The 27076-nt window shown below is 37.7% G+C and overlaps 1 protein-coding gene across 3 annotated transcripts in view; it reads right to left on the reverse strand.

Annotated features, from left to right (window-relative positions):
- Positions 1-1038: 1038 nt before the first annotated feature.
- LOC126202996 (inhibitor of nuclear factor kappa-B kinase subunit alpha) overlaps positions 1039-27076 on the reverse strand; it is a 159470-nt gene continuing 133432 nt past the window's right edge. For all 3 annotated transcript variants that reach the window (XM_049937195.1, XM_049937194.1, XM_049937193.1), the window contains exons 14-16: positions 16408-16552; positions 14987-15285; positions 1039-2716 (exon numbers count right to left, since the gene is read on the reverse strand). In XM_049937195.1, coding sequence (XP_049793152.1) covers positions 2626-2716; positions 14987-15285; positions 16408-16552 — 535 coding nt within the window. In that variant the 3' untranslated portion in view covers positions 1039-2625. The remainder of the gene's footprint in view (positions 2717-14986; positions 15286-16407; positions 16553-27076) is intronic.

The raw sequence follows: 27076 nt of genomic DNA on the forward strand, positions 1-27076 counted from the left end.
ACCAGTAGACACAGGAGGGTGCCATTGTGACCACAGCTGAAAATCTGGTTTCTCCAGTATTGATGCAGATGATCTCTATCGAGAAGCAGTAAAGAAAATGAAAAATTTGGAGTAGGAATCAAAATCCATGGACAAGAAATAAAAACTTTTAGCTTTGCCGATGACAGTGTAATTCTATCACAGGCAGCAAAGGACCTGGAAGAGCAGTTGAACAAAATTAACAGTGTCTTGAAAGGAGTATATAAGATAAACATCAACAAAAGCAAAACGAAGATAATGGAATGTAGTCTAACTAAACCAGGTGATGCTGAGGGAATTAGATTAGGAAATGAGACACTTAAAGTAGTAGATGAGTTTTGCTATTTGGGGAGCAAAATAAGTGATGATGGTCAAAGTAGAGAGGAAATAAAATGTAGACTGGCAATTGCAAGAAAAGCATTTCTGAAGAACAGAAATTTGTTAACATTGAGTACAAATTCAAGTGTCAGGAAGCCGTTTCTGAAAGTATTTGTATGGAGTGTAGCCATGTATGGAAGTGAAACATGGACGATAAATAGTTTAGACAATAGAAGAAGCTTTCGAAATGCGGTGATACAGAAGAATGTTGAAGATTAGATGGGTAGATCAGGTAACTAATGAGAAGGTACTGAATAGAATTGGGGAGAAGAGGAATTTGTGGCACAACTTGTCTAAAAGAATGGATTGGTTCATAGGATATGTTCCGAGACATCAAGGGATCACCAATTTAGTATTGGAGGGCAGTGTGAAAGATAAAAATCATAGGAGGAGACCAAGAGACAAATACACTAAGCAGATTCAGAAGGATGTAGGGTACAGTAATTACTTGGAAATGAAGAAGCTTGCAGAGGATAGAGTACCATGGAGAGCTGCATCAAACCAGTCACTGGACTGAAGACAACAACAACAACAACATGATGCAGTACTATACTCAAAAAAACCTTTGTGTCAGCTGGTTTTGGCTGCAGAAGCCTATACAATTATAATGGCAGACATCAATAACATGTGAGGTAAAACTGGTTTCATAAAATATGATTTATTTGCTCTGTATTTAAATGAATTGGAGTAACTCACAATAGAGAGACAAAAAGTAAAGAGAGACTGAGTATCTCATTTGACTGTGTCTAAAAAGCATAGTATATCCATGGTAAAAGATAGTATATCCATGGTAAGGTAGCAATGCACATGTGTAATCAGATAAACAGTCAAAGAAATTAATGAGTCTTCAGTTAACAATACAACATTTGGCTGTTCTCGCTCTCATAAAATATTGCACAACTACACAGAATGACAAATATTGCACAACTACACAACATGATAAATACAACAGCCCTTTCACAAACAGGAAATGTAATAATACAACATCACAAAATTTTTAAACAAATGACAATACTCATAAACAAGGTGGGTGATAACCAGTAAAAGTCAATAAAATATTCAAAATTACATATGAAATTGGGACAAAGAAATATTACTGAACATAAACCAATAATCACACACAAAAACTGTATTACACTGTATTTTGTAATTGCTATATTTGTTAATTACTGTTTCCTCTCCTTTCTATCTAGTTTTATACAACTATTGCAATGACTTTTTTCTTGAGTTCCCTAAACTCCCATCTGGCTTTAAAACTGAAGACTAAAGAAAAATAATTTTTGTTACTTCCCCACAGCAACTAACAATCAGCTATACTCTAAGAAACTGTAGCTGACTTTGTCAAATAGATGCCTTTTAAAGATTACAGTAAATGCATAAAAAGTATTTCATTTCTTCAAGATGTAAGTTTGTAAAAAATTGCTATTGCTAGGTCTAAAATTTAATCTAAAATATATATATATATATATTTTCTTTCAAAATAGTTTTCTGAGATAAATGATCAACACATCCCTTATTTTTGCTTGTGAATAACAAAGAGGAACAAACTGTAAAAAACATCTTTCATGTGTAAATACAATGAAGTGAGACTCGCTTTTCATCACGAACTCTATAAATGTGCATTCAGTCTTCAATATAATCAATATTTTCTCTGTTCATCAAGACTTAACTATTGTTAGAAATCTAAGCACATAAAATAGAATATAAAATATAAACCATTTCAATTCACACAAACATTTCAATTCTTGCCGTGTCAACACATGACAGTAACTTTGCTATCTGTCATTTCTCCACATCTTTATTATTACATTCTCATCAAAAAAGTGTTCAGTATTGTGTAAATTGTAAAAAAATGGTAGACAGGTTTTTTTCTAGCATGACACGAGTGTAAAGCTCTACGCCTGAGCAAACAAGTGTGACTGTAGACCACAGTAGGTATGATACAACATAGTGACCCCTTCTCCAGTCTTGCTTTAAATTACGTGAATTGTAGTACATGACACTTATAGTCTTCTGCACCAGAAACTAAATCACCCACACAGATAACAATTGAGGATTACATAGCTTATTATGCTGTACATCTGAAATATTGATGAATTTTAATGTGTAATAAGAAATGTGAACTTATACCACAGAATCAGAAATTCACCATGCGCGGGTGCGCGACCGCCACACACACACACACACACACACACAGAAAAATTACATTACACTCCAGCACAGTCATCTTCACTGTTCCAAATGAGTCCAATCCATTGACATGAAATCACCCATTATACTGCGAATTTGTTGAAAACTTTGATTTAACAGCTCTTCTGTCCTGAAAAAATAAAAATAAAGTGTTAAACAAAACTGTTCTGCAAAACAACAGGATGGCACTAACAAGGAGAGGTCCCTAGTGGTGGGATTGACTTTTTAAAATCATCTATAAAGTGAAGTAGGTTAAGGTCCCAAGTTTCACACCATGCAGTCATTCACCCTAGTGGTCACCCACTTCCAAGCAACCAACAAAAATAAAGCATAATGATTAAGATACTGGCCTCACGCACAAGAGATTGTGGGATCAAACCACGTCAGGTGTATTGAATTTTCATTATTTTTACATCTCTGTTGAAATTACTTTGACCATAGTTTTTATTCACTTAATAGGATTAAGTGTATTTTTTTTTATTTCTACTGCTTTGTCGCATCATTGCAATCAACATATTAACTTTTACAGTTTCTTCATTTTTTCTTGCTACCACTCTTTTTCCATTTGGAATTTCTGTGCATGTGATTTTAATTATTTTTATGTTGTTGCTTTTGTTGTGGTCTTCAGTTCAGAGACTAGTTTGATGCAGCTCTCCATGCTACTCCATCCTGTGCAAGCTTCTTCATCTCCAAGTAACTACTGCACCCTACATCCTTCTGAATCTGCTTAGTGTATTCATCTCTTGGTCTCCCTCTACAATTTTTACTCTCCACACTGCCCTCCAATACTAAATTGGTGAGCCCTTGATGCCCCAGAACATGTCCTACCAACAATCATAAGCCAGGTATCCTGGTTGTGTGTAGGCAAGTGCAATGATTTCCATTCAGTCTGTCTCTTCTACTATATGAATTGTGGTGTCTGTTCTTTTGGGCACCACACATTCATATAACTGACTCGCGTAACTGACAGCTTTAGTCTTTCTAGTCAAGTTGTGGCACAAAGTCCTCTTCCCCAATTCTATTCAGTACCTCCTCGTCAGTTTCATGATCTACCCATTTAATCTTCAACATTCTTCTGTTTCACCGCATTTCTAAAGCTTCTATTCTCTTCTTGTCTAAACTATTTGTCATCCACGTTTAACGTTCTTACACGGCTACACTCCATACAAATACTTTCAGAAAAGAATTCCTGACACTTAAATCTATATTCGATGTTAACAAATTTCTCTTCTTCAAAAAAGATTTCCTTGCCATTGCCAGTCTACATTTTATATCCTCTCTACTTCGACCATCATCAGTTATTTTGCTCCCTAAATAGCAAAACTCATCTGCTACTTGAAGTCTCCCATTTCCTAATCCAATCTCCTCAGCATCACATACATGATTTAATAAAACTACATTCCATTATCCTCATTTCACTGTTGTTGATGTTCATCTTATATCCTCCTTTCAACACACTGTCCATTCCATTCAACTGCTCTTCCAGGTCCTTTGCTGTCTCTGACAGAATTACAATGTCATCAGCAAACCTCAAAGTTTTTATTTCTTCTCCATGGATTTTAATTCTTACTCCAAATTTTTCTTTTGTTTCTTTTCTGCTTACTCAGTATAGAGATTGAATAACATCGGGGATAGGCTACAACCCTGTCTCACGCCCTTCCCAACCACTGCTTCCCTTTCATGCCCCTCAACTCTTGACTGCCATCTGGTTTCTGTGCAAATTGTAAATAGCCTTTTGCTCCCTGCATTTGACCCATGCCACCTTCAGAATTTGGAAGAGAGTATTCCAGTCAACATTTTCAATAGCTTTCCCTAAGTCTACAAATGCTAGAAAAGTAGGTTTACCTTTCCTTAATCTATCCTCTAAGCTACATTGTAGGGTCAGTATTGCCTCACGTGTTCCAACATTTCTATGGAATCTATCTGATCTTCCCCAAGGTCGGCTTCTAGCAGTTTTTCCATCCATCTGTGAAGAATTCGTGTTAGTATTTTACAGCCATGACTTATTAAACTGATAGTAATTTTCGTACCTGTCAACACCTTCTTTCTTTGGGATTGGAATTATTATATTATTCTTGAAGTCTGAGGGTATTTCACCTGTCTCATACATCTTGCTCAACAGATGGTAGAGTTCTGTCAGGGCTGGCTCTCCCAAGACTATCTGTAGTTCCAATGGAATGTTGTCTACTCCCAGTGCCTTGTTTCAACTTAGGTCTTCCAGTGCTTTGTCAAATTCTTCACACGGTATCATATCTCCCATTTTATCTTCACCCAAGTCCTCTTCCATTTCCACAGTATTGCCCTCGAGTACATCACCCTTGTACAGACCCTCTGTACGCTCCTTTCTATTTTCACCCGGGTACAGACCCACTATTTACTCCTTTCTACTTTCTGCTTTCCATTCTTTCCTTAGAACGTGTTTTCCATCTGAACTCTTGATATTCATACAAATAGTTCTCTTTTCTCCAAAGGTCTCTTTCATTTTCCTGTAGGCAGTACCTATCTTACCCCTAGTGATGTATGCCTCAACATCCTTACATTTGTCCTCTAGCCATCCCTGCTTAGCCATTTTGCACTTCCTGTCGATCTCATTTTTGAGATGTTTGTATTCGTTTTTGCCTGCTTCATTTACTGCAATTTATATTTTCTTTTTTCATCAATATGTCTTCTGGTACCCATCTGGTAGCCCTCATCTTTTTACTTACTTGATCTTCTGCTGCCTTTATTATTTCATCTCTCAAAGCTACACATTCTTCTTCTACTATATTTCTTTCCCCTGTTCTTGTCAATCATTCCCTAATGCTCTCTCTGAAACTCTCTACAACCTCTGGTTCTTTCAGTTTATCCAGATCCCATCTCCTTAAATTCCCACCTTTTTGCTGTTTCTTCAGTTTTATTCTACAATTCATAACCAACAGATTGAGGTCAGACTCCACATCTGCCCCTGGAAATGTCTTACCATATAAAACCTGGTTCCTAAATCTCTGTCTTGCCATTATATAATCTATCTGAAACCTTCCAGTGTCTCCAGGCCTCTACCATGTATACAACTTTCTTTCACGATTCTTAAACTAAGTGTTAGCAATGATTGAGTTATGCTCATAGAAAAATTCTACCAGGCGGCTTTCTCTTTCATTCGTTACCCCATTCCATATTCACCTACTATTTTTCCTTCTCTTCCTTTTCCTACTATTGAATTCCAGTCACCCATGACTATTAAATTTTCATCTCCCTTCACTGTCTGAATAATTTCTTTTATCTCATCATACATTTCTTCAATCTCTTCATCATCTGTGGAGCTAGTTGTCATATAAACTTGTATTATTGTGGTAGAGGGGGCTTTGTGCCTATCTAGGTTACAATAATGCATTCACTATGCTGTTCGTAGAAGCTTACTAGTGCTCCTATTTTTTTTATTTTTATTTATTGTTGAACCTACTCCTGCATTACTCCTATTTAATTTTGTTTATAATCCTGTGTCCACCTGACCAGAAGTCTTGTTCCTCCTGCCACTAAACTTCAGTAATTCAAACTACATCTAACTTCAACCTAGCCATTTCTCTTTTTAAATTTCCTAACCTACCTGCCTGATTGAGAGATCTGACATTCCACACTCCAATCCTTAGAACGCCAATTTTGTTTCTCCTGATAACGACATTCTCTTGAGTAGTCCCCACCCAGAGATCCGATTGGGGGACTATTTTACCTCCAGAATATTTTACCCAAGAGGACGCCATCGTCATTTAACTATACAGTAAAGCTGCATGCCCTCGGGAGAAACTATGGCTGTAGTTTCCCCTTGCTTTCAGCCGTTCGCAGTACAAGCACAGCAAGGCCATTTTGGTTAAACTTACAAGGCCAGATCAGTCAAATAATCAAGACTGTTGCCCCTGCAAATACTGAAAAGGCTGCTGCCAGGCTACAGGAATCAAATGTTTGTCTGGCCTCTCAACAGATACCACTCCGTCATGGTTGCACCTATAGTATAGCTATCTGTATCGGTGAGGCACCCTACCAACAGCAACGTCCATTGTTCATGGTTCATGTATTAACTGCAATTTAATGTCTTCTGTTTTATAATCCTATATTTTTGTCCGTGTTATTGCATTCATTATTTTGGTTTCTCTTTTTGCTTGAATCTCATTTTATTTATAAACCTTTGTTTCATTTAAAACTTCATCTGTGTTACTTTGTCCACTGTGGAATAAGAATCAATAGTCTAATGTCAACGTCAACCATCCAAAAAGAGATACGTCTTCTAATGAAAAATACAATTTTGACACAACTGCACAGTCAATGTAAATAGATTATTTCATGTTTTGTTTTTTAATCTATATATCAGCACTCTCAAATGTATAAATATTATGACAGATAAATAAAAATAATTAAATTCATGCACACAAAGAACCCAATTGCAAAAAGAATAATAGGAAGGAAAAATGAAAGCAATTGTAAAAGTTAATACGGTGATTAAAATGATGTGACAAAGCAATGGAAGTTTAAAAAATTACAATTAATGCAATTAACTGAATAAAATTTTTGATCAAAGTCATTTTGATAAAGATGTAAAAATAAAAAAGAATTCAACACACCTCAAGAGATTTGAATCTACATCATCTTGAATGTGAGGTCACCACCTTAACTTTTTTTTTTAAGTTTGTTATTTGTCACCACAGATTACAGTAAAATACCACACATTAGAAAACTTTCAGTTATCCAAAACATACATTTAAATTGTATTGTGACCAAAATATAACTAGTTGCAGAAGTAATATTCAATCATTTGTATATTATACTCACTTTGTCTCTATGAATAATCATAATCGTCTCATGGCACGTAAAGGCTTTGGGCTCCTCCTTGCGTTGACTGTCACCCAGGTGAAGATTCAATACAGTGAAGGAGAATTTCGCGCTAAGAACAATCGTTAACTTGTGTATCAGCAGACCTTCCGAGCTACAGCTGTAGAAATATTTCCTCTGGGCTGAATTCGAACTGGCAACCTATGGATTTCTGCTCACAGAGCGTCTATAGGCCACAATCCATCTAAATTCTTCAAGTCTTAGTTCGAGTTTTATTTTCTTTCTAAGTACTCTGTCACTTTCGTTTGTAATTACCTGCAGTGTCAGCTCGTCAGCATGTGTGGGATGACATTTCAGGGTTCTGCTGAGGTCTTCATGGCTATCATAGTGGCCTCGGGGCCCACAAAGTCCCCAATGTCCCCAATGTACTTTGCCCTCAGCAGCTATCTGCTACTTGTTGCCATCACCCCTACACGGTCCACAGCAATAAGTTGAGCAGCTTATCCTATACCCGACTTTTGGAAATGGATGTTCAGCATATTTCCAAATTGTAGATTGTGATCTTTTAATGAGAGTGTGTGAAAATACTGTTTTTCAATATACATTTGGAAACATTACACTGCAGAAGGAGTCTGTTACAGATCCCTCTTTTACAGCTGAAGAGGATCATGTGAAATTACAAAATTTTTTTCATCGGTTACTCACAAATGAGGGCCAGCCAGGGTGAATGTCTGGAGGGTAAGAAATTTAGGGACTTTAACCTACATCACCGTATAGATGATTTCAGAAAGTTGATCCTGCAAAAACTTCTTGTTTGGGCTACAAGTGACCAAAACTAAGGCTCTTAACTAACATTACATACCTTTCTACCTTTACAAACTTCACAAATACATTTTTTGTACTTCTTATACATGTGAAATTTGCTTTATGTCAGCACTGTGCAAAGTACCACACATAGTTCATTAAAACAGCAGCATTTACTGTATTAGAGCAAATAAATTACAGGAAAGTACTACTGGTAAGTACTATTCTAACTTGGTGGAAACATACATTATCTGAAATGACTAACTTTAAGTTACTGCTTTTAAGTATTGAGATTTTCGAAAGCTTTATAATTAACTTGAATGATGATTGGTAAGTGATGTGGTCACTGAATTACATACGTAAGGATAAAACTAAATAACATGCAAATATATGCATCCAGGCCTGCAACAGAAACAGACACGCTGGTCTTTTGTTTCCTTTCTGTCTGTTGCACTCTACTTTTACATGTTGCTGTCAGTCAGTCCGTTTCCTGTAACAAGTGCGCCTCTCCTCGCCCTCGGAGTGAGCAATATTACTTTTTCACATAAATCATACTCTACATGAAATAGAGTTCACGTAACAAAACACACAAATACAAATTGTACAGTGGCTATATTTGTGTGCAAGAGTTATGTTGAATCAAGGGCAGAATGTTGAAGGTTTACCTTTTTTAAAAAAATTAACAGAAGTGTATTTACCTCTTGCATTACAACACTTAATAAGGGAAATGCAATCATGAGCACCCCTGTCTAGTAGCACTGATATACTGTGATAGTAGATTACACAAGACCCAGAAGACCTATCACAGCTGAGACATGAACATTCTCACCTTAAGACATCCCAGGACTGAAGTCAGTTGCATACGGGTAGCCAAACTATCACTTTCCTGTGCCTGTGGATTGTCCACCAAACCATATTGGAACGATACTTTACATTTACGTACACCCTCCAAAAGTCACAACATAGTGTATGGGAGAGAGTATGTTGTACCATTTGCTAGTCACTCCCTTATCTGTTCCATTTCCAAATGCAATAAGGGAAACATTAATACAAATATAAAAGCTCTGATTTCTCTTATTTTGTCTTTGTGGTCTTCACACGAGATGTACAAGTATGCTGATGGCAGTAGAATCGTTCTGTAGTCAGTCACAAATGCTGGTTCTCCAAACTTTTTCAATAGTAAGTTTGTTCACTTGGGCATCATCAGCACCACGCACAGAAATATTCGTTTTGTAAATAAAAACTAGCTTCCTTGCTGCAATATATTTTATTTCTTGCAGATGCATTTCACTTTTTTACTTTAAGGTGTCTTCAGTGGAATCTAGAATGATATAGTTTCGTTTTGTCATGTTATATTTGTAGATAATAAAACAATTCCCAATTTTTTTTTCACAAATAAGTGATTACTTACAGTTCTTCGCATTTTTGGTTGGCATTTGCATTTTCTCTCATCTAGTCACATGCTGGAGGTCGCACTATAACTTCACCTATGAAACATAGGCATGTTTTCATGTTACAAACTCTTCCTTCACAATTTTCATATTGTTTGTCCTTGTAAACTACAATTAGTGACAGAAGACTAATAGTTTTCCATTGCACTAAGGGCGAACAGTACAAAAATTGTCAAGAAAAAAGTTCATAACCTGAAAATATGCTTATGTTTCATAACTGAAGTTTTGGTGCAGCCTCCAGCAAGTGACCAGATGAAAGGAAATGCAGATACCAACCAAAAACACAAAGGACTGTAAGGAATCACTTATTTAAAGGAACATGTGAACTGTATTACAATCTACAAATATCAAACATCAAAACAAAACATCATTCTAGATTGCACGGAAGATGGCTTAAAGTAAAAGGCGAAACATGTCTGGAAGAAATAAAATACACTGCAGCAAGAAAGGCAGTGTTCATTTACAAAACGAATTTTTGAATAGTGTTTCATGAAAAGAATTTCATCTTTCCTCCAGGGATTTCCATTTGAGTTTCCATAACAATTCCATTATATTTGCATGCTGACCGAATCTACCGGTAACAAATCTAGTAGCACGCCTCTAAGATGCTTCAATATCTCTCTTTTTAATCTGACCTGTTGGGGATACCAAACACGCAAGTAGAATTGGTTGCACAAGTTTTCTATACACGATCTCCTTTAAACATGTACTACATTCTCCTGGAATTCTGCCAATTAACTGAGGTCAGTTGCTTGCCTTCCCTACTACCAGCCTTATGTGCTTTTTCCATTTCACATTGTTTTGCAAGTTTATGGCTATATATTTAATAGGTGTGACTGTGTCATGCAGTACACGATTAATACAGTATTTGAACACTATGTGATTGTTTTTCCTATGCACCTGCATTAATTTACATTGTTCCACATTTAGAGCAAACTGCCAGTGATTCATCACAATAAATAGCAGCTCTGTCTAAGGCAGCCGGTATCCTCACACAGTCACTCAACGATGACACTTTTCCATACACCATACCAGTCTCAAACTGTTTATGTATATAGAGACCAAGAGCAGTCCGATCAACTTCCATGGGCATTTCTGACAACACCCTTTTCTCTGTTGAACAGTCACCATTCAGGGAACGTATTTGGTTTTGTTACTTAAAAAGTCTTTGAGCCACTGACATATCTGAGAACCTACACCATATACTTGCATCTTTGTTTGCAGTCTGCAGCGAGGTAGTGTGGCAAATGTTTTCCAGAACTCTAGGAATAGGGAATATGCCTGTTACCTTCCATTCATGGTTTGCAGCATATTGTGCAACAAAAGAGCAAGTTATTTACGTAAGAGCAATGCTTTCTAAATTTGCTCTGATTAGTAGTTAGAAGCGTTCCTCTTTCAAGATAATTTATTATACTTCAGTTTAGAATTTTCAAAAAAATTCTGCAGCAAAATGAAGTTAAGGATACTGGTCTGTAACTGTGTAGGTTTGTTTTGCACTTCTTGTACCTGGGAGTCACGTGTGCTTTTTCTAGTCACATTTGCACTGTGAAAGAAATTCATGATAAATGCAAGCTACGTAGTAAGGGATCAATGCCGCAGAGTACTCTCCATAAAACCGAATTACGATTTCACTTGAATCTGGCAACAAGATGGGAGGTGTGCTGAAGGAACAGGTCCCCTGCAGATAACTACAGGGCAAAAAACAGATGCACATGACCATAGATTAGGTACCTGAATGTTTTGCCAGGGATAAATGATGACAGAAGTATCAGGATGTTCACCTGTCATCCAATGTAAACAGCCTTCACACAAGACTATCTTCACCCCCGCCGGAATGGTGTCCACAGGATGCATCACTTCACAGTGTTCACAGCAAGCTGATACCCTGTTATTGTCATGTACCAATCTGTATCAGAATTAATCAATTCAGGCAAACTTTTCGATGGGTCCAGCATCGAATGGAAATGTTCTTGTGCCTATTCGAATTTGTATATGGCAATGTGCAGAGAGCAGAGGTACATATACAGCTCAGGGCCTCCTGTACCCATGTAACAGTGTGGTGTTTCTGGCTGGTATGTTTCCCCATCAGTTGTGGTTCTTGACCAGCTTTGAGTACTGGCAAATGATTTGCTGTACTGTGGTCATTTTAAAATGCTATTACAATTTGTGATAGTTGACAGAACCCTAACATCAGCAAGTTGTTTCCTGTAGCAGCTAACTCTGGTGGTGGAAGTTTTCCCAAATCGAATTATTCAAGGTACGCCCTTAACATGCTTTCATTTGAAAAATCGAGTGTTTGCATGATATCAGAGTTGATATGCACCCTTGTACAGGACATGTTCACAACTTGGCTTGTGCAAAAGGGCTGAAATTCCACAGCCTGCCTCTCAGTCATTTGTTCTACAGAATTATTCCGTTTACTACGACAATATGAGTGCTCTCTCTTCAACTCGGTAGCTATTGCTAATTCAACAGTGCATGATTACAATTACACAAAACTAACATCATATACCGTATTTACTCTAAGCCGTAGCTTTTTTCCAGTTTTTGTAATACAAAAAACCGCCTGCGGCTTAGAATCGAATGCAAAGCAAGCGGAAGTTCTGAGAAATGTTGGTAGGTGCCGCCACAACTAACTTCTGCTGTCGAATATATGTAGCACTACACAGGCATGCTTTGCAGGCACAAATATAAATACTGGTGCCAAAACCTCTACGTCAGCAAATAAATTTAAAAAAAAAAAAAAAAGGTGGAAGACGAGCTTTTGTCTCCGCCCCGAGTTTCGGCCACTGTATTTTCATACATTATACAATGAAGTAAATACAAATTCCGTATTGTTCATCTTCGAATGTAGCAGCATTTCCATGTACTACAAAAATCCGACTGGCAAGACTGTCTGGGATGTTTGTCAATATGGCCAACTCTACGTTCTGAATTTTTTCCTACCTGTGAGAAGAGATGGTTGCTAATAGGAACTTTTATGAATTGTGAATCACAATTCACCAAAGAATAATACGAATATAAACATTTTGCCATGTATTGTTTCGTGTTTGCTGCTATCTCATTTAAATCCTGTCTGCCTAATAAATTACGAAACTGGAGTGAGACAACAGCAAACGCGGAAGAATATACACATCGTGTCATGTTTATATTCGTATTATTCTTATGCCTAATAGTGATGAAATGAAGCACGGCAATTGACTAGATTTTTAAATCTAAGATGACTAATTTCCGTGCAGAATGTAATGTACTAAAGAGGCGCCTGCAAAGATTTTGAAACGGAGAAAAATTTTCGCTAAACTCTCGTTCAGAACATCTTCTATCATACGCAGTATATTATTTGGTTCTTGTTGATAATTATCAAAGAAAGCAGCAGTGTAAGTAACAACAAACAGCAGTCTCTTTCCATTGTTTTGCTAATGAGATGATTCCTCTCTCTCTCTCTCTCTCTCTCTCTCTCTCTCTCTCTCTCTCTCTCTCTCTCTCTCTTTTTAAAAAAAATTGTAAGCGGCGGTAGTGCGGACAAAAGCAAGCCATGCCGCGAGCAGCAACAGGCCGTAAACACTAATTATCAGAATGAGACAAACAATGGCATGACTCAGTACAATAGTGTATTTTCAGCTTAGAGTGACGTAAACACCTATAACAAAGAGAACGGCACTTGTCAGATCAAAGCAAAATAAGCAATCGATTCAAACCAGATGAAGCACGTGAAAAAGGAAGGGTACCTGTATAAATACAGACAGAGCGCCTGACGCATAGCAGTGGCTACCTGGTAAAGCTTAACTGCTAAGCTTACGACTCGAACCAAACTACTGTAGCTGTACCGTCATTCATTCGAACTAAGTTGTGTCTCATTATTACAATGGACCAACTTTGTTTCGATTTGGAGGTGCGGCCTAAAACTTTTCTCTCCCCTTGAATTTCGAGTCTCAAATTTCAGGTGCGGCTTTGATTCAGGAAAATTTTTTGTCCTTGATTTTGAGTCTCATTTTTCAGGTGCGGCTTAGATTCGAGTGCGGCTTAGATTCGAGTAAATACGGTAAATGGAAGTGATAGGGCATGCTCTTTATCAGGTAACTCAACAGCTCTACAGACAATCAATCCCAGTCCTGACAAAGATCTGGTAGGAGGTGCCCCCACTGCATCCTGGACACGCTGTATAGGGTTCAGATCTGAAGATCTCATCGATCAATCAGTGTGCTGGATACTTTTACCTTTGCAAAATGAACCCACTACAACAGCTAAACGTAGATGGGCATTATTGTCAATGAAAAGGAAGTCCAACCAAACAATACCACTGCACAGTCACACATATTTGGAATATATCACCTCTCTAAATCTGAGCAATAAAAATATTCCTACAACCAACTCCCAACTCCAACAAATCCCTTTCCTATACGATGCCTTCCCACATGAGGATCCCACCATCAGTAACAAATTGATTTTCCACTACATTCTTGAGATTCTGCCAGATACCATTTTATCTCCTAACAAAAGCAGAATGACAATTGTTCTGAAAACTGATGTGGAATTTATCTGTTATATTGCTCCACTTGTATGTGGTCAAATTTTAATCTTGTGGACTCCACAACAAACAAGTCAATCATTGCACAGCCACATGGGGAGGACACACTACTACCTGATGTTTCACATATAGATCAAACGCTCTGAGCTTCTGACAACACACTCCTGACAAAATACAGTTTGTTGGAAACTTCAAATTCGGATGTAGCTGTAAGCCCTGCAAGACAACTGACTTGCCTATGTTATTACATCTTTTGAGCAGTGAAGATCAGATACTGTTCCTACTGTGGAGCAGATGCTCTTAGTTGGCCATGTACTGGTGTACAATGCAATTTTCTTGTCCCTCAGAATTGTAGCTAAGGCCTAAAAATGACAATTTGTGATGCATTCAACACTTCCGAAACTGTGGTCTGCAACTCACCTGCTTTAAGTAGTCTGAGAGTTCAACCCTCCAAATGGTACTTCTACTGCATTAAACTGCTTGCTTCATCAAGAGACTATGCACAGAATATAATGAAACTACAAATATGACAGGCATTACTAATATCTAATGCTTTTCCTTGTCTTTGCAGTATTTGCTGCTAAAGGCAGAGTGCACTTCTTCCCTACAGAAACCACAATTCCTGTTTGGAGAACATCTTTGTCATCTGCCATTACTCACATTTTTGCTTTCCATTTACTTCTCGTCCCAATTATTCTGAACTTCCAGACGTTAGTGTATATCACAAAACAAGAGTTATACCTCACAGACACAAAAAAGAAAGCACCAAAAGGAAATATGAAGTTGAAGGAAAATGTTTATTCGTAACAGTTCCCACCTGAACCTGAGCTCAAAATTATCTTGAACAATAGTTGTAGCATCTGAGACAGCAAATGGCGACACTCTGCCCGCAAGATGTGGTGATGACTCTCTGGAGACTCTCAGTTCATTTGGAGTTGGGGTTTCCTCTCTTGAGTGAGTTCTGCTAAGATTTCCATCTGCAAGGTTGCGATCTGGCATGAAACTGCCAATCTTGAAATCAGTCACAGTCAGTTCAGGAACTTGAAGCTCTTTCAACTCATCCAAGTACAGACTTGGAGATGGTGAAACATGACCGACAGAATTCTGTGTAGCATCCTGCAATGCAAGGAAGAAAACAAAACATATAATATATAAACAAATAACAATCATTTATTCTGATGTTTAAAAACACTAAAGAGCATCATTTTTATGAGCAAGAGGTTAACAGGTAAAGAAAACTCTGTAGGGGCTTCAAACATGCACAGCCTTTGCATTGTCCAGCTACTTTATGCACTTCAGGGGACTATTCTCTATGGGCACCACTTTTGGTGGTGCAATTAACCTACAGAAAGTAAATACAGCATTCATATTCCCTTGTTTACCCAGAAACCTATTCAATAAAATGGTGGGTGTTTGTTTGAAAGGAGTGACTATATGGGATATTAACTCAAACCAGTACTAAATCGATTAAGTCATGTAATTTCTTTCTAATCAGCACAACCCACTACCAACGTAGCTGAAATGCTTAACTCTATCAGCCACACTGTAGCACTGGAGCAGCCTCATTCATTTTTAGTGTATGAATACTTAATATCAAAGACCACAAACTGTTTTTATGTGGAGATGCTTGCATGTCCATCAGGAAAACTACACGTACACTACATTACAAGGGGTAACTTGCAACTTGGTCTCTGAAAGATCTTACACAGCATATCTTGTTGCCCATGACATCAACAAAGGCACTTGCATGTAGAATCTGTGTTTAAGAATACTCACATTAGGTGGTTCATTCCTTCACTGTTATCACAAAAAGAAGAAGGAAAAAAGAAGCAGGAAAGAATGATTTCTACTCATGACAACCACATAACATTTTATAATTAAAGGTGCAGTGTCAAACTGCCACAGGTGTTCTTATCTTTCTTTCGCAAGGCAAGAGGAGGGAGGTGTGAGTTTTCAGCACTGTAAGCTCGTTAGGTAAATGGCACGAGAAAAACTATCAGAGGAAGCAGTTTTTCCTTTACAGCTTTCATCTCTCACAGACAACCTTCCAGTTTGGCTTCTCTCTCTCTCTTTCTCTCTCTCTCTCTCTCTCTCTCTCTCTCTCCCCCCCCTCCCTCTCCCTCTCCCCCCCCCCCCACCTTGTGTGTGTGTGTGTGTGTGTGTGTGTTTTCCACACAATAATTTCAAATCAGCTACAGAAAAATATGTTAGTTAAAAATCTGTGAAACAGTGACTTACCAGTCCCATTACAGACCTCCAAATGTCATTTTGTCTCTTCAGTTGTTCCTCTTTCAGTTCAACACTGATTTTTTCTATTAATTCAATTGCTCTGTTGATGGGATTGTCGAGCATCTCAAGATCTTTTTGAAGAACAGCAAGTAATCTGAGAGAATAATGATAATTATAATGATGATAAATTAACTTATAAATAATTTCTATTAATTAAATACAATAAGAAATAAAATTGTCAATTTAAGAAAAGTAATTTGCAAAGTTTCAAATGTAAAGAATTAGTAAGAAAAGGACAAGGTAATTCAGCATGGAAGAAAAGTATTCTGGTACATTTTAAAGTGTGTAAGCTTGTTTGAAGATTCTGCTACTTATATGACAGACAATAAAGAGATTTAGCTCATGGAATGAAGGTAGACAAAATTTGGCTATGTTTATTGCACACCCTTTTAAATTACTGTATACGCATTTCAATTTGATTGCTACACCCAATGCACAGAAATGAAATACTTCTAGTATGTTGTGAATTATTTCATTCTAATCACTTTTGCATAATCTCATGCCACAGCCACCTCTTAATACAGTACTATCTTCTTCTACCTTGAACTGACTGATTTCTCACAGTGTGCCATTTTTGTCTGTTCTGTTTCTTTTCTTGTAAATTCTAGTTTCTGTTTTCATTTCACATTACATCATTATAATATTTCCATCAAACTTCAACATCCTTATTCCTTTGCCACTGAAACCTATAACCTAAAATTACATGTATTATGGGTGTTATTCCAATAAATACAATAATTACATCATATTTCCTTACAGGTCATTATTACTGTGCATATGCATTATCAATAAGAACATGTTTTCTAAAAATTGTGAATAATTCAATAAAAACACTTCTTATTTTAGCCATGAATTTTAATTTTATAATATTTCCTTATGAGTCATTATGACTGCACTTATACATTATCAGTAAGCACATATTTTCTAAAACTTGTGAATAATTAAATAAAAATGGTTCTTATTTTACCCATGAATGATAGCTTCTTCACTGATTTCTTATTTCACCAAACCCAAAAACAGTACACACAGGTTACACCTTAATCTGTTTACTTTCATGTTTAGTGTTGTGTAGCTGTATTAGTATTTTTTTTTTTTTGGGGGGGGGGGAGGAGGAGGGGGGGCATTTCATTTGATTGTTTATTTTACGTCTGATTTACATTTATCGGCATGATCAATTATTTTTTTAAAAACTCTTGTGGAGGGGGAGGAGGAGGGGGGGGGGGCATTTCATTTGATTGTTTATTTTACGTCTGATTTACATTTATCGGCATGATCAATTATTTTTTTAAAAACTCTTGTGACTTTTAACTTGATAATAATTTTCCATTACATGATTAATTATATAATTCAAGTGTATTACTTTGTACACTGAGTTTCGGGAAGCTGTGATAATCCTCTTACAGTAATCATTCAATCAATTATTTCAGTTTGAAGTATGCTATTTTCTAAATAACATGCAGTAAAAGCTTCCAAGCTGGTGGTAAGAATTTTCATTTCACCATTATCTGTCTGCTTTTCTTTCTGACCAACACACACACACACACACACACACACACACACACACACACACACACTCCATTCAATAAGCATGAGTTTTTACAGTGCCTAATTCTCCACCCACTGCAACTCTTCCTTGACTACTCCAGTTCATAAATATGATTTGGTGCAAATTTCCTCAGCAAAATCTTCTCACATTACAACCCACACGTCACTCGAGCTTTTGGTAGCTGTCTCCACATCATCATCATCAAGAGTTAAAACCACTGACTGTTGGGGTTGGCACAGTTTTTTGCTTATATAGATGCAATAGCAGCATCGAGAATCTTCGAGAAAGTCCCAGAGTGACCCATGCACAGAAGGCATGTTCATAGCAGCTCTGTCCCACTACAGGATCAACTGACATCACATGGCATGAGGGGCAGGTGCCGCCACGTTTGGAACTGCTGTCCCACCTCACTACAAGTGTAAAGCATCTGTCTTTGCTTTGAATAGTTACACGACTTGTAAACCAAGCAGATTTTATTGAGGCATCTTTGTCAATTTGATAATTCAGAGCTTTATTGATTGACTAAATATATTTTTGTTGTTTATTCAAAGTTTCCTTTTCTATTTCAACAGCTGTAAATTAACATATCGCTATTATCAAAATTTTTATTGCATGTGATGTAATCTTCTGTGGAAATGTAGCTAAGATCTGTGAGGGCACCACCTGCACAAAATATACTGTCTTGATCTATGTTGGGATGAATTTTGCTTGAAACAATAATGTGGAAGATATTTTCAGTGGAACACGAAATTTGGTTCAACTAGCCAGAAATTTCTATCCAAAACAGAAAGTCTTAATAACTGGATTCACAAATAAGAGATTGGTAAGTATAAACTTAAATCTATACAATGAACTGTTATATTAAGAAATGGGTCAGGTGGCTTGAAGCAATATCCATCAACCCAAATACTTTTTAAAATGACAAATGTTTAGCAAGCAATTATCCACATTTTAATATATTAGGTTCTGAAACATTAAGTAATACGTTTGTCAATATCTGCAGAACTGTAAACTATAGGGAACTCTAATATACACTGGTTTAGTTTACAAACTACACTGCCTGACAAGAAAAGTGAAGCACCTAGAAGACACAGTCAGTTGTCAATTCAACTTCAGACATGTACACACAATCTTTGGGTACATAAGTGATTAGAGCTGCAATTCTCTGTGAAAATACGGAATGGCCACGAGAGTGCATTACTACTGTTCACGTTTAATGTTGTTACCAGGCCTAGTAGAGTATATACGAATGTCAACAGCATCAGATGTTGAGTGATCACTGTAGACGACACTGAGACGCCACGTACTTGTGCGAGACAACGTTATATGCACATGACAGAGTTGGAAAGGGGTCTTCATTTCGACAGTTGGTCAAATTGTGTAGTTTCCAGATTTGTGAGGCACCTGAAGGTAGCAGTAGCCCAATGTAGGACTGCATGCGAATGCGATGACAAGCATTCTAGTCAAGAATTTGGTTGACCACATCCGACCACCACAAGCGAAGACTGCTGTATTGTACACAAATCACATTTTAACCCCTTCACATCTGTATCTGAATCTGACAACAAGTAATGGCCTTCCAGTAACAATCTCTGTCATCCTGCATCACTGCTCAGAGATTATCACCAGCCAGACTAGGAAATTACCGTCCCATGAGTAGGCTGCCATTAACACCACAACAGAAATGGCTGCATTTGCAGTGTTGCTGTGTCCAGAAAGGTGCCATTAACACAACAACACAAATGGCTGCATTTGCAGTGTTGCTGTGTCCAGAGAGGACATACTGCAGATAAATACAGTGAATCCACTGTTTTACATTTTCGTGGGGTCCAGACTTAAAAAATGCACAACTGAGGAAAAAGCAGAATTGAGAAAAATGTTAAAACCCGCAAAATATGAGCAAAAACACACGTAATTGGCATAAACAATTAAAAATTGCTACTTTGGACAAAATCTGTTTAAGCTAAGGAAATTAAATGTACAATATGATGTTCATGCAATAACTTGTGGCAATGGAATTCATCAGTTTTTTAAAATTGTGGGTACTAGGTAATCGAGCTGTTTTCTGTCATGCTATGACCAAAAATTATACATTCAAAACATGCGTTTTTGAGGGATCATCCTTTGTGGTCACCCTCCATTGGAAATATTTCCTACAAAATAGCAAGAATCCTTAATAAGTTCCAGGTGAAAGTGATTTTACACCCATCATCTAAGATTTCGGACCTGCTGAGATCAGTGAAGGATAATTTGTTATTGTGGAAGGCGTGAATTTACAAAATACCTTGCCAGTGCGTTAGGGCCTATATAGGACAAAAAACACACACAGTGGAAGAATATTATAGAACATAAACGTTGCACTCGCCTTCTGCAACCCAGCAATCTGCTGTTGCGGAACATTTTAACTGCAATGGACATTCAATGGAGTATCACAAAACATTAATTTTGGCCACAACACCTTTTTGGGACTTCGTTATAAAACAATCCATTGAAATACACATTGCGGAAAATCTAATAAACCGCAACAGCAGCTATCAGCTGGATAATGCGTGGAGTCCCATCATCTCCGAGATTTGCTCCAGACGAAGACGCCAGAATACTCCGATAACTGCAGCAAGTGGCAACACTGAAGACAGCTGATCCTTGCAATTCCACCAGCAAGGGCGCTGCCGCTGGGTGGTGTGGTCCTTCTGTCACCGTGACTCTGACACATGTGCAGCAATACTATCAGCATGCTATATAAGGTGGAGCGGATAACATCTTTGTCAGTCTTCGATGGCTCACCTGAAGATGACTGGCAAGTGTTCAGTTGAAATATTGTGGAATGAAGGGTATGACAACTGGCTGCAATGCCGAAATCTTTCCAAACATTTAATTTGCCGGGAAAATTTTTACAACACAACACTGAAAACATAAACGTTGTAGACCCTTATACAATTAATAATGCTTTTAATAAACATTTTATCAATTCAGGTATCTTATGCATGAACCCTGTTCTTGGCATCTACTGAAAGCCAGAACACAGAAATGACATTGTGTTAAGACATGAAGCTATTCCACAAATTATTTCTTTTATTATATTTTATTTGACACTCCAGTCATCTACCTTTGGATGAAAAAATTATTTACAAATATTATATTTTAACATTTGTTTTATGGTTTGTTATGCAACTCCTGCTACTAACAAAAATTTGTACTGGAAAATGTAGTGTGACCAAAAGTGGTTGTACAATACAAAATAATTTGTGCAGCGCCTTCACATATTACATAATGTCATTTCTATGATTTATAAAAGCTGTGGAACACAATCAACAAAAACTATTTTACAAACATAAATAAAGTACAGAATAAAGTCTATATGGGTGGGATAGAATTACCTCCATTATTTTAAAATAATTCAATCATTCACTCATTGTGTTTTCTAGTTTACTTATTTAATGTAAGTTTAAATAAAGCTAGATTCCCACATCAATTAATTTTGACAAAAGTCAAACCATTGTACAACAAATGCAGCAGTGACAACACTGCAAACTGCCTAAGTGCTTGAAATCATTGAGATGAAACATTTTTATCAAAGAAAAAGTATTAGGGGAAACAACAACTTCATCTGCTTTATGTATCTAATACATCCAGTTGTAACGGATTTAGATGGCAATGAAAGAGAGGCATGTTTGTTCCTATACCTGTCACATACATCTGGCCCAGTTTCTAATAAACTGCTAGTTAATAAACCAGATTCATTCATTCACACACCGAGTTCCTTGCAGTATCAGAGAAATACTGAAATGTCTATTACAATTACACCTACAATGCAGATATAGGATTGTGATAATTGAACACAAAGATATTTATGTTATTAAAAAGTATATTTCTAGTTTTGCTACTGCAATGTATGACGTGTTCAAAGATTTGTTCTGAGGTGTTTAATGTGTGATCTACCCACAGTGCAAAACAGCACACTATTTAACAATACAGATGATACAACAATACTGTTAGCTGGCAATTAAATGAGGATGATTTGGCAATTAATTGTTTTGGTGCCTTAATTGTCTTGAGAAATCACTTTGCAAGTAATAGCCTACACTTAACATTAGTAAAATACAGGCATTTTTAATGTACTTCACTTAAACCACTAGATGTGCAGCGGTGTGTTGTATCTAATCACCACACAGAACAGTGCTCCCTGAAAATAAAAAAAAAAATTAAAAAAAAATTGAACCACCCAGAAGGAGAGCAGAAAACAAAATGAAACTCAACGAGTTTCAGAGAGTATGTGCTGTTATTTCAGTGATTAGAATACTGAGTCAAATTTACACAGAATTTTGCCGTATGGGCCCTTTCTTCATCATGATTTTGCCCCTCATCTGGTCTGGATGTGTGCTCTGTTTCAATTAGGAAGTGTGTCACAGAGCCGTTGAATCCACTCCTGAGGCAAGCTACACAACTGTTGTAACTGGTCCTTGATAACCTAGATTCTGGCAATCAGACAGAGTGACATCCAAGCTAACCTCACACACATTCTGTCGGGGACAGATCTGGGAATCTTGCTGGCGATGGGATCACCTCAACATCACACAGACACCTTATAGAGACGTGCCGTGTGTGGACAAGCATTGTCCTGTTGGAAAATGGCACTACTATAACATCGCATCAGAGGTAACACATGAGAACACAAGATGTCCGTAACATACAGTGTGTCCACAAAGTCACTCTGCAGCATCAAGCACCAAGCGTCTCACCTTGTGGGATGTGTAAGATTGACAGCACATTCGTATTGCTCTATAAGCTGTAGCCAGGATTTGCTGCTAGCTGCTGCAGTTGTGTTGGGATTCTAACTTATCACAATTAAACCTATGAAATAAATTATCTGTAATAATTACAATCAAATACATTGTACTCACCAATATCACAGTAGGTGCTGGAAATGTTTCATGTATAATTGAATGCAGGCAATGAATTATTTCAACAGCTGACCTCAGAGGAAATAGTCGAGTGGAGACAGATCCGGTGAGCACAGAGGTCACATGAGCACGGAGGTCAGAGACCTTTCGTAATTACTCTGATGCCAAAGATTTTTTCTAAAAGTCATAGGGACTGGTGTGCTGTATGAGCAGAAGCATTGTTTTGTTGGAAACATGAACAACTGATCTCATTTTCATTTAGTAGGGCAATAAATAGATAAATTATCTGCCAACAATAACATCCGAAGTGACAGTAGTAAGGAACATGATCGGACCTATAATTTGCACTACCATTACCACACACTGATTCTCTCTGTGTGCAATGGTGTTTCTCTTTAAGACACATGGATTTTCTGATGACCCAATTCATGAATTTTGGGAATTAATGTTGCCAGATAGGTGAAACCAAGCCTTGTAAGTGAAAAAGGTTTTATTTAAAACAGCAACTTGTCAGTTAACAAATTCCTGAAACCATTCACAATAACTGTTTGTTATGAATGGTCCATATAATGTAATAGCTGCACAGCTGTAATTTTATAATTTTATATGGGTACATCCCCAGTTCTTTGGTTACAGCATTATGTGCTGTCCTACAAGAGACCTTTGCCTCTTGCGATAAGCTCCTCACTGACTTTGCTGGACTCCATAACATAATGTCCGAAATGTTGTCAAGCTTCCACTCAGCTAAAATTGTGGGCATACCGGTTCATGGTGTAGAATTAACTGAACCTGTTGTCTGGAATTTGCAAATAAAATCACCTACAGTGTCACAATGTGGACACCTCGAAGCAGGAACACACAAAATAAATTGCCACTTCACATGCTCCGTAATGCTTCCTCATGCACAGAAAACCTCTTCTACTAAAAACACTCTCTCTGCAAGAGTATGCAGTCTCACCACACTCAGCGTACACAAGAGCTAGACAATAACACAACTAACAGCTGTAACGCACATGGTACATTGTCACTCTATCACTGCAGGCAAGACTTGCATGTGCTGCCAACCTTTCAAGCGTGCAAGACAAGACACACGGATCTTGCCACTTCAGGGAGACATTGCAGACACTCGGTACCAATGTGCTATGAGTTACCTCAGTCACTATCAGCTGTGAACGGAAGACATAGCCAATGGTTCTTCATACGATGACACCAGGAGAAACACTGCCACTGTTGACTCCCTCCAAAACACTAGATGAATGGGACCTCTCACAAGATCATCCCCATGCTTACCGTGATGGCCATCTGGGGTATTGCAGAGCCACGATTCATCACTGAACAGAATATGACACTATTCATCAGCAGTCCATGCTTCTCGGTGATGATACCATTCCAAATGCACCCGTTTTTGTTGTAGTGTTAACGTCAACCTGTGCATTGAATCGTAATTCCCTAGTGTGGCTACTAGTAGTCTCCAATCAATTGTGCAGGATGATGCAGAATGTTACAAGAAGTTCATTATTGGTTAGTGGATGGCAGTGCCAATGTGAAGGAGTTTAGATGTGCTTGGTGCACAATACAGCAATCCTCCCTTGAAGCAGTCAGACATAGTTGACAGGAACCTTGATAATGTGTATAATTGTCACCACATCCCGAGTGGTCGAACAATAGCCACTGTCACATCTAAATGCCCCACAAATCTGGATATTGTCTGATTCAACCAGCCAGCCAAATGGAGACCTACCATAAGACCCTCTTTAAAGTCTGTCAGATAACAGTAATGTTATCTAACACAAGTAAGCAGCACTTCTGTATCCTTCACTGTAACCACTCAACATCTCACATGCCTTATATACCCCACTAGATCTGGTAGCAACACTAAACACAAACAATTCTACTGTACAGAGATTTGCAACTCTAATCAATTACATAACTCCAGATGGTGTGCATGTGTACAAACTTAAATTGACATTTGACCCCACCTACTGGTTGTTTAATGTTTTTGTCAGGCAATGTAAAATTGGAGGAAACAGCTTTCATGGTGGGATGGTAGACATCTACTTCTCATACAAGTTTCACATTGATTTTTGTACCAAAAATTACGAAACTCAGCTAATACAATAAGGACATCATCACAAGTTTTCAACTATGAACATAGGTGTATGATATATTTTGCAATAATGTTTCCATATTACACATATGGAATTTAAGTATGGTGATAGGCTACAGCCCAACATATGAACAGAGCAATTGTCCGTAAAATAAGGCAGTGGAGAGTGGATGCAGTCAGATTTATAATGACTTAAGTAAACAAATGTCTATGAGAAAGAAATAACTCGCACAGCTATCATTACACATTTGTAAATCTAACTTGGGAATATCACCTGGCAAAGCATAACACACAAGTTGCAGATAACAGCTCCTGTTATGTGGGGATCAAAACAACCAATGTCATTAAGAAGTTTAAAAGCAAGGTGCTTCCAAATGGCACTGGAAGAGTTTTTTATTATGAAACAAGTCTGTAGTCTCAAAGAATTCCTTCAGAGGAGTATATCATCTTCAAATCTGTACTGTATTATTAAATGATAAATTTTATAAGTAACTGAGATTTATGTACTATTGCAACTGTTTCCTTGAAGCTATGACATAAATTGTATTATGTGATCCCAATCATCTAAAACAGTTACTGTGTTTGTCTAATAACTAATGCTTATTTTGGATATCTAATAAATCATGAACTAGCACTGAGCAATAACAAAGTCTCTAACATTATATTTTGGCTACATTAAGTTGAATGTATGAGTTACACAGCAAACGATATACTGATTGCTTACAAAAATATGTTCAATTTTTTATAAAACAGATGGATGTACAACTCTTGCTCGGCCATGTCAATTTTCATAACATGAGAGAGCATGTGGCGTACTTTGTACACATGTAGTGAATAGCCATCTTTATGCTACCAAGGTAAACATGTACGACCAAAATCAGTTTAATTATTGTTTAATTAAACAATGATACAATAAACTTATATTGTATCAGCTAAATCACTGTTCAATTAAACACTAATAAAATAAACTTTCATTGTATCATTCTGTTGCTGCAGACAAATGTAACCTCATAGTAATGACCCACTCAGAGCATTACACAGCACAGTTGCATCAGATCCCACCAAAACGCTTATTTGATTACTAATTACATTGCAGACAACTGCCTCATTATGGGCTTGTACAGCTACCTCGGAATCTGACATTTCATTGCACAGATCATAAATTTTTTCTCACCTAGCTCGTTGTTTATTTTACATTACTGCTGGTCACTTGGACATGATGACAAAATTAGTTGAAGCAATAAGAAAGGCATAAGTACAGGGTCACAATTGTAAAACAACAATGGAACAGTACAAGGCAATGTTACACGTGGTTGGCACACTTTACACATAGGTGTGCCCATTCGAGGTTTTTTTTTTTTTTTTTTTTTTGTGGTTTTAGGGCGCACAACGTCAACGGTCATTAGCGCCCAGACTACTTTAGGAATGCACCGCGAGTCACAAGTTTAAAACAGCAACAAAACGGAGAACACGATGAAAGACATACTGACAGGCATAGGATTAAAAAAGAAAACAGCATAATCAAATGTCCTTTGAGAGGGTTGTCAAATTGATAAAATGAAGAACGCGAGCAGCTGCTCGTGGGTCATCCGCTAAAATGGCTTCTACAGTACATGGCAGGCCAATATCGAGACGTAGGGTGTTAAAATTCGGACACGACGTTAAAATGTGGCGGACCGTCAGCAATTGCCCACATGGGCAGAACGGCGCCGGCGCAGCAGTCAGCAGATGGCGATGGCTGAACCGGCAGTGGCCAATTCGCAACCGGGCCAAAACTACCTCCTCCCGCCGAGAAGGGCGTGAGGAGGACGTCCAAGCCACGGGTAGAGCTTTCAAGGCCCGAAGCTTGTTGTCTGAAAGTGCAGCCCAATCGGCATGCCACAGCGAGACAATGCGCCGACAAATTACCCTGCTACAATCTGACGAAGGGACACCACAAGAAGCTGTCCGAGGCTGGAGGACCGCAGCCTTGGCCGCGGCATCTGCAGCTTCGTTCCCAGGGATACCGACATGGCCAGGAATCCACATAAAGCTAACCGGAGAACCGACGTCCACCAGCTGCTG

This window comes from Schistocerca nitens, chromosome 9, assembly GCF_023898315.1.
Source record: "Schistocerca nitens isolate TAMUIC-IGC-003100 chromosome 9, iqSchNite1.1, whole genome shotgun sequence".
NCBI classification, from domain to species: Eukaryota; Metazoa; Arthropoda; class Insecta; order Orthoptera; family Acrididae; genus Schistocerca; species Schistocerca nitens.